The sequence below is a fragment of the Genypterus blacodes genome, unplaced genomic scaffold (assembly GCF_046128005.1).
Source record: "Genypterus blacodes isolate CSIRO-AG114 ecotype Tasmania unplaced genomic scaffold, CSIRO-AGI_Gbla_v1 ptg000067l_1, whole genome shotgun sequence".
Taxonomy (NCBI): Eukaryota; Metazoa; Chordata; class Actinopteri; order Ophidiiformes; family Ophidiidae; genus Genypterus; species Genypterus blacodes.
This window is the reverse complement of record NW_027466879.1, coordinates 16,643,249-16,652,500: the sequence shown is the minus strand read 5'-3', so window position 1 is coordinate 16,652,500 and position 9,252 is coordinate 16,643,249. Positions and strand designations below refer to the sequence as shown.

The following is a 9,252-nucleotide window of genomic DNA, read 5'->3' as shown; positions in this document are numbered from 1 at the left end:
GTTTAATCATGACTGTGATATTTAAGTTCTATTATTTACAAGCAATCATCTCCTTTGCCATCTTCTATTTCACACAATTCCCAGATACACCCTTATAGAGGCACACATGTACACATCATAAAAACGCATACAAGAACTTACATGCATATCACCCCCACCTATAACACACACACACACACATACACACAGACAGACCTCAAGCACAGAGAGATTCACACTAACACCTCAGTGGAGGAATTTATGCTATAGCGTCTTTTCAACAGCCATACGTCAGTGCTTTGGCAGTCATGTATGCATATGAAGACAAATGCACATATACAGTCAGATAGACACACACATGCACATACACACACATACACACACAAACCCACAAACACCCGTCGAAAACACTCCAGACTCTGGGCTCACGGAGTTAACCAAGCGTGAGAACCCAGCCGATATTTCCTCACCTTTAAAATCAACCCGTAATGACAATAGAATAGACCTGCCTATGGATATATCTCCACAATGATATGCACACACAGACCCAGACACACACACACACACACACGCACACACATAAAAGATGCATTACATAAACACAGAGCCCAAAATACTGAAAGAACACAAACACACACACACAAGTGTGAAGTCTCTTTGCTAGTTGTCCATATAAGCAATTTCTGAGATAGGAAATCAGCCTAATGAGAGAGTAATAGTCCCTGATAGATGGGTTAGGGCAGACAATCACTGCCCTATAACCATGAAACTCAGCCCATGCCCATGTATGCCCATGAATGTGTGTGTGTCCAGGTTTTGAGAGGCCAGATGAATGAAAATCTACTGGGTTTTTTGGTTTGTTTGTTTTCTTTTCTGTCCAAACCCTCCCTGTGAATCTCTTTCACATGAAGATGGACTGATTTTTGGTCAGTTTAAGATCTGTGACATTCTGAGAGTGGCCCTTCAAGGACAATTTGCAGATGTTGTCTCAGGAGAACCTCAAGAACATAGAGTTGTTTGAGGTATCTTATTGCTGAATGTCAAGGAGAGGACATTCTGATGGAGAACTACAGCAATAGTTGGTATGTTATACAGATAAGTCAAATCCAGTCTTCTCTTCTGCAAATAGTTTGAAGTTTAATAGAGGAGGAGGCCGTGTCTAGGACGCCTCCTGGGCACGGCCCAACTGAGGTGTTCCAGTCACATCCAGCTGGGAAGAGACCGCAGGGGAGACCCAGAATATGTTGGAGGTGTTATACCTCCCATCTTGCCAGGGAACATTTTGGGATCCCCCAGTAAGAGGTGGCCAGGAAGAGGGAAATATGGGCCACTTTTCTTAGCTTGCTGCCTCTGTGACCCAGATCGAGATAAGCAGGATGGATGGTAACAGAAAAACCTTGGCTGGTAGAGTTGGAGCAGTTAATAACAGATTAAAGGCTTGTAACTAGTTAATGAACGTAGACACTGGCATCACTAGCTGATGTTTACTGACTACTGACATTAGGAATATGAACCATAAGAGTTGCATCCATTTTCTCTATAGTGATACATGGAACAAAGACAATATTACTGCAGTGCTTTTTTAAAAACTCACTTTTTCACTCATTACTTTCCATTGCATATTCCTCACAGATTGGGCAAAATAAAAAAAGGTGTATTGTGTATGTAAAAAAACATCACAAACAAAGTGTCTTGATGTCATGAACATGTTTTGTTTCCATCCATCCATCCTTCCACTACTCACCAGGAGGGGTCCAGGCCAGAGAGATGGAGTGGGGGCCAGAAACGGTGATATTGTGTGGAGGTGCGATCCCGGTGGGGCAGTAGATTGGTGTTTGGATAACATATCTGTCACTCGCACCAGTCCCTCCTCCTGTAGTGGCCTCCAGCTCATACAAATACCTGAAGAGGGAGAGATGGAGGGGTTAAAATAAACACAGAGAAAGAAGAAGAAGAAGAGAGAGGGACAAAGTGAAAGATGTAGAAAAAAGTGAATGAGGAAGAGGAAGAGGAGGCGAGAGATTCCTTCTTCCTTCTGTCTCTCTCTCTCTTTCTTCACCTTTAATCTGTACCCATCGTGCTCTCATCCTGCTCTCTGTTACCAGTGACATCATAAGATAGATTTCCCTTTTAAGAGTGCTGGCTGCCTAGTGCTAAAGCCTATATTAGCTGTGTAAGTGGGCCACCGTTTAACATTAAAGCCTTTAATTTGCCATAAAACTCGGGCACACATGCTTTAATAGGTAGCTGTGTTGGGTTATTGTTCAGCACAGAGCATTTTAAACAAGAGCCCATTAGCTCCTCTGCAGAGGGTTAGAACTCAGTTGGATGAAGGCATTAAAACTACTCATATGTTACTCTGTCACATGCACATTCCCAGTGGCTCGCATAGGAGAAACGGAGATATACACCTTTAATGCAGAGGGCAGAGGGGAAGAAGAGGAGAAGAGAGGAGCTGAGTGTGATGGAGAGGAAGAATTCTATCATGGCATGAGGTTTCAGTGGGAGAATGAATTTAAACACTTCATCACTGGCATATATTTACTTAGATGTAAACACCACCTTGGGATATCAAAAGTAAAATGGTGTGAGTGTATATATTTGGCCGTCAGGGAGTAGGGCATTTGCATCTGTGTGTGTGTGTGTGTGTGTGTTCTGCAGGGCCAGCCAGAGGGAATAGGTTAATTCTCTCGTCATCTTAGACACTTCCTGGGCCGCCGAAGCAAAGTGACAGCTAATCAACATTGTCATAAATAATCAATGGCCACTCTGAGCACACACACGCACAGGCACGTGCACACACAGAAAGGCATGCCGGGGTACGCCTACACACACAAACACACACGAGTCTGCCTGGATAATGGGGCCGGTGCTCCCTGTGTAATTCTTGGCGCAGGGCTAAATTGGGAAAAGAAGGAAAAGAGGATGGGAATGAGGTAAGAGGCAAAGGAAAGGAGGAGAAGGAGGGAGCCGGAGAAGGAGAGAGAGTGAATAGGGAGAGAGACAAGAGAGGAGGAAAGAGGGGTTGGGTTGGGACGAAAGGGGAATGCCTTCTGGCAGACTATCTGGAATTAGGGAAAATTAAACGTCACACACAAGCATTCCAATCTTCGTCTGTCCTTTCTCTTTCACACACGTATAGCGGACTAGCGACTGCAAGGTGTTATTAAAGGAATTCTATTTGGGGTAAAAAGAAATCATCTTGGGAGAGAGGAGGCAGAGGAGAGACAAAAGGGGACAAGGAGAGAGAGTATGGAGAGGAATGAAGAGGGTATAATTTTACATTCTCTTAATTAAAACAGAAAATCCATCTTAGAAAAAAGAAACGGATTAATAAAGGTTTAATGAAAATAAACATATAAATACAATGTACGCTCTGCTGCCGTCTGCAAACAAATGGTAGATGTGCTCTGCGATTTAAATGTGTGTATGCACGTGTGTGTGTGTGAGTGTGTGGTTATGTTTGGATCTGTCATTGGCATGTCAAATATTTGCTCATTAAATGACACAAACACTCATATGCAGACTGTGGTCCGGAGAGAGCGACTTGGATAGGATGATAGGAGAGCTTTTAAAACAGGGTGACCCCAATATAAACACACACAAACGACACACACATATCTTCACTGAAATGGGAAAAATAGGAATTAAAGGGATGATTCATTATGAAGCTGCGGGTATATGGGCTTCACCAGTTATGGATGTGTGTTTATGCATGTGTGACTTCTATATGTGCACACGCTTGCATGTCGTTGCATTCAAGTCAAACACATTCATGCCGTGTGTGAGCGCATGCTCTCTACCTGTGGTTTGGCAGGAGTCCAGAGTCGGTATAATTCTGGTCACGGTGGTCTCCGGTAAAAATAGTGTGACCGTCTCTGCTCAGTCTGTACTGAGAGATCTGCCCGTTAGGCTGGGACGGCTGATCCCAGTACAGCTCCACCGTAGATATGTTTATGATCAGGTGTCTGGGCCTCAACCACACACCTAGAGAAGAAGAGAAGACAAAAAAGAAGAGGAGGAGAGCTTTTCCCAGGTTCATCCATTGGTACTGTTTATTCAATTTATTAACTGCATATTATAAAGTCATAGTTTAATTCAGATTAATTGTTTAATAGCTAAATGCATATTTGGGCTTTTCTCTTAGAGATCATGATAATGCTGACTGTCTTTCTGCTTTTCCTACTCAGACACACTAGCCTGTGTTGCTCACACTAACTACAGCAGTTTTCCTTTGTTTTATTTCAAGCAACGTGTTTTGCAACCAAATTTAGAGCAAGAACAGGACAGGTTTATTTTCATAAAGTGAATATAGTTGGACTATTTTGTGTGTGTGTGTGTGTGGTGACTTGGAATATTGTTGTTGTGCAAATTAGACACCTCTAAATATGGGGAAGAGGAGAAACATGAACAAAAAAGGAGAACAGACAGGTAAGACAGGGACAAATACATATGGAAGGAAAAGATGAGGACAGAAGAGATCAGAAGGACATGTGGTAGATCAGAGAGGGAGAGAGGGAGAGATGGAGGACAGAGGGGAGGGAGAAAAGCCAGTGAGAGGATAAACAAAGGAGAGGAGGATGAAAAGGGGGGAGGGAAGTCTAATTAAAGTTACTTCATAAATGCAAACATGAAGCAAGGAAACAAGGCACCAAAAACATGTTTTGGTCCACTTTGGTAGACAGTGAGGAATAGGAACAGGGAGAGGAAGGACAGAGAAAGGAGGAGCAGGGAAAGAGGAGGAAAATGGAGAGTGGCAAGAGGAGAAAAGGGAAAAAGCAACAAAAGATGATATAGGGGACATTAACAAGATGATAAGTAGAGCATTTCAAACACGTAATACCAATCCAGGTCAACAAAACGCAAAAGATAATCAGTATGAATCATTTCAGTTTTACATGTACATATGATTATCAAAGTTGACATTTGCAAATTCTTTCAATTTCATTTGTGTGTCCGTGTCTGCGTGCATGTGTACGTGTGTGTGTGTGTGTGTGTACCAGCAGGTAAGGCTTGTAGGGTGCTTCCCGTGGAAGGTAGACTGGCTCCACAGCCTACAGCTGTACAGGCAACCAGCACAAATGTATAGTCTATGTATGGCTGCAAACCTGTAACACACAGACACAAAACATGCAGCATAGAATAAAAATATTCTTGAATTTCAGTAACGCATGATAAATCATGTCATAAATGTATAATCACATGACAGCAGGATACAAAACAACATACATATATCTTGTGCTCTAATCATTTGACAATTTTTCATTGATTATCCATTGGAATTATCAGTAATGATGAGTGAAAAGAATAATATGCACAGGGGAGAAACATGAAGAGGTAAGTGAAAGAACAAAACAAAAAAGTGGGGGAAAAATCCAAGAAAAAAAGCATGCCGAGGCCATATCAATAGCGCTCATCCCCCCCATTTCTCCCTCCCTCCCTCTGTTCTTTCCACACTCTCTCAACGGATGGATCCATATCTGTCTGTGTTAAATTATGCATGCCATAACTCAATAATGAAACAACGTAAAGATGGGCAGCCGCGGAACTGACATGGGATAGGACTGGTCCGACGCTGTAATGTCATCAGCTTTTGATCTATGATAATTATGATACCTCAGTATGCGTTTAGGCTACAGCGTCCAGGCATGATTTATTTATAGGCACCACTATGCAGTGTAAAGACGAAAAGAAAAAAAAAAGCACATGGCAGCTGAGTGGTGCTTCAAGTGAAACCACAGGAAATCCTTTACAATATACTGAAGCGTTTTATGGCAAGGACAGAACACGGAAAGTTGCTAAAAAATTTTTTACATGTGCCAAAACACTTAACAAAGTTATGCTCAAGTTAGAATCACTGTTCAAACCAGAAACACACGACCTCGTCTGCATTTCGTTTGATGCAAGATGGGTATCTTATGATGAATGGATAGATGGATGGACAGACAGATTAAAGAAAAACGTTTACATGACGTACATGTTAATCCTTAACGGTGTTGTGGGGAGCGGTGTGTGTGACAGGATGTTTTATGGTCATTCACTTAGATGACAGAATACAACAGCTTACAAATCAAATTGAAGGAAAAATGCCCTGCGGTCTCACAAAGAGGAGAAGACAGCAGCAAAATGCTCCACATGATTTCATTCCATCTGCAACATTTTACACAATTAATGATTTTCCTTTAATTTTGCTAAACATTTACTGTGTGAAACGCCTGGTTTATTTTGAACATAATTAATTCAGTCTTATATCTATTTTGGACATTATATTAGAAATATACTTGATCATTTAAGAAGATTTCTGTATGATAATCCTGTTTTACTGTTGTGCTATTTAACATGAACATTAAATTTCTTCCTTTATAATGGATCTCCTTCCATATGTTTACTATCTAATGGACAGTGAGGGACTCTTAAATACTGACTACTTCCACATGTTAGATGGAATTTAATATCATCAGAATTAAATAAAGCACAACGCGTGTAACTGAAAAAAGACAGAAATAATCATATAAATTATCTCCAACTGTATATATTTAGTGGCTGAAGGGCACCCTTCTGTTTTGGTAACCACCCTGTTTTGACGACACACAGCAGAGATTATGTGCACGCACACACATGCATACACACACACACAGACACACACACACTCAAACAGCGGAGCGCTTCACTACAGCTTCCTCGAATCTCTTTCAACTGCTTAGCCTGCTTAACATGCCTCACAGCCCACCACGCTTAACCCAACCTCTGATCAATGTGTGTGTGTCTGTATGTGTGTGTGCGTGTGTGTGTGTCTATGTGTTTGTGTGCAAATGTTCTCACAATCCTGCCCCGTGTTTGGGTTAAATAAAGGAAATCTGTGAGGCATACTAAAGTACTAGGGATGAAGCGTAAGGCTCTGTTACACTATTTAACTGTGCAACTAATCTTGTGTGTATGCGTGTGTGCACTCTAGCATGGTAAATGATGTCTACACTGACAGTGATGTCATTTGTTGCAACACTGAATAAAGCAGTAACGCTTCACTCTGTTTTCCTGCACACAGACAGACAGAGTAGCACTACAACAGTCAGAATGGTGGTAAAAACAAGAACGAAAACTGTGTTTTAATATGTTAGACACGGACTGTATGAGGTCAGATTTTGAAACAATGAAGATATGTGATGCTGTCTTCAGAGGTGATACAGAGCAGAAATTGGGAAGGAATTGTTAGGCATCAGGGCAGAATTAATAAACTCCCCACCTGAATGACTTCAATTTAATTAAAGAGACTCTCACTCTAAATTAACCAAAAACAAAAACACAAAAACTGCTTTGTCTCGACCATGAGGTACTTCATAAAACAAATTGTCTGCCATTGACTTCTCTTGCTCCTTTAATTTAAACCATTAAAACCAAACAATTACTGTTAAAGCTTTCTTTTTATGCACAAATACACACTCTGATGCACGAAAACACACATATGCACAAAAAAACCTCTGTTTTTGGGTGAGGTGTTTAAAATTTCCCATTAAAGCCTGCCTGAAGAGGGCAGTGTTGCTCTGCTGGAGAGAGGACTGGCGACCGGGACAATGTTCCGTGAGTTTGAATGAGTGTGTGTGTGTGTACAACAAAACGAGGGAGAATAACAGGGCAAGTGCATGTATTTGTTCATGCACATGTGTGCTTATGTGCTTGATTAGGGAAAGTCAGAGGAAACTTCAATCATTTTAAGAGTCATCAGCAAGAATAAAAAAAAAAAGGGTGGCAAGTGTCCTGGTGTGAGCAGCTAGCACCTCACTAACACAGAACGAGCCTTGAAATACAATCACAAGAGCTGGACATAGTGGAAATTAGTGTGTGTGTGTGTCTGTGTGTGTGTGAGAGAGAGAGAGAGAGAGAGGGATAAGAATAAGAGTAAAGAGAAAGTTTTCCGAGGGTACTTAAACGGTGAGAACATTAGAGAAAGAGAGAAATCATACACTCCTCTGTTAACATGTGTGAGAAAGTGTCAATACTATCATGCAAGAGCGTGTGTGTGTGTGTGTGTGTGTGTGTTGCTGTGATGCAGTAAAAATAAGTGATATAACTCGTCATTTTATTGACAGGCTGCCGTTCCCTGTTTGCATTAGAGAATATGATAGGATGATGGGCATAGGCCGCAATACCACGCCAGCCACCTGATACACCACATAGACACCCAGAGAGAAAGGGAGAAGGAGAGATTGCGGGACGGAGAGAAGGAGAGAGAAAGATGTGGACAGAGAATGGACGGGCGAGGGCAAAAATCATCAGAGAGTAGTAAAAGAGAGAACATAAGGAGATGGATGGAGAAAGATGAGGTAAGACGGGCGGGAGAAGAGAGAAATGTGAGGACAGCTGAGGAAGAGGATGGTGGAAGGGAAAGATAAGGTGAAGAGGAGACAGGGAAAGATGGTACAAAGAGGGAGAAGACAGGGAGGAGACAGAGGAAAAAAGGACGAGACAGAGAGGATGCAAAAGAGAGTGAGACAACATGAAACAGGAAGATAGAGGAAGGAAGCGCAACAGAGAGGGAGAGGGAGAGAGAAAAAGAAAGGGAGGGAGAGAGAGAGAGAGAGAGAGAGAGAGAGAGAGAGAGAGAGAGAGAGAGAGAGAGAGAGAGAGAGAGCTTTGATAACACCTCTCCTAAATAATTAAGAGTTTGACTTCCTGTCTGTGGCTCCCTAATGCAGAGAGTGTCTGGGATGGAGCAATGAGATCAGATTCACACACACTCACACACACGTTTAGATACCGTAACAGATGCCAAAAAAACATGCCCATAGGAAAACATTCTATACTTGCAAAAAATGTATACATGCATGCATTTTATATCTATTATGAAATAAAATCTTATAATTTCCACAGATACAACTACACTTCACTTAGATGTTTGCTTGTTTCATGTATTATGAAATGCTTTTACCATTGTAAAATGGTAATAGCAAATCTGATTTGAGTGATTGTGTCACAGAATAATCACTTATTCATGAATGTATCACTTACAATTGCAATTATTTTTTATGATTCCACACCTTCACTTGCAGTAATTTAGTCTCAAATAATCACACATAATTAAACATCAAACCCATTTCTCTACTCCCATCCTTCATTACTTTCTTACTCCTACTCTTGCACCCTCCTCCTCATTTTCCTTCCCAAACATCATTCTGTCATTCTGTCTCTTCTTCACTTCTTCTTCTATTCTTCTCTTGTCAACTTTCTATCGGTTACATGTGTCAGCTCCCCACTTCTTTTAGAATCAGGGACTTC

At 41.4% G+C, this 9,252-nt stretch overlaps 1 protein-coding gene across 1 annotated transcript in view; it reads right to left on the bottom strand.

Annotated features, from left to right (window-relative positions):
• The window catches only part of ush2a (Usher syndrome 2A (autosomal recessive, mild)), a 169,448-nt gene that overhangs the window by 27,877 nt on the left and 132,319 nt on the right, over positions 1-9,252 (bottom strand). Inside the window, 3 exon segments of the mRNA XM_076156076.1 lie at positions 1,724-1,881; positions 3,783-3,966; positions 4,980-5,087. Coding sequence (XP_076012191.1) covers positions 1,724-1,881; positions 3,783-3,966; positions 4,980-5,087 — 450 coding nt within the window.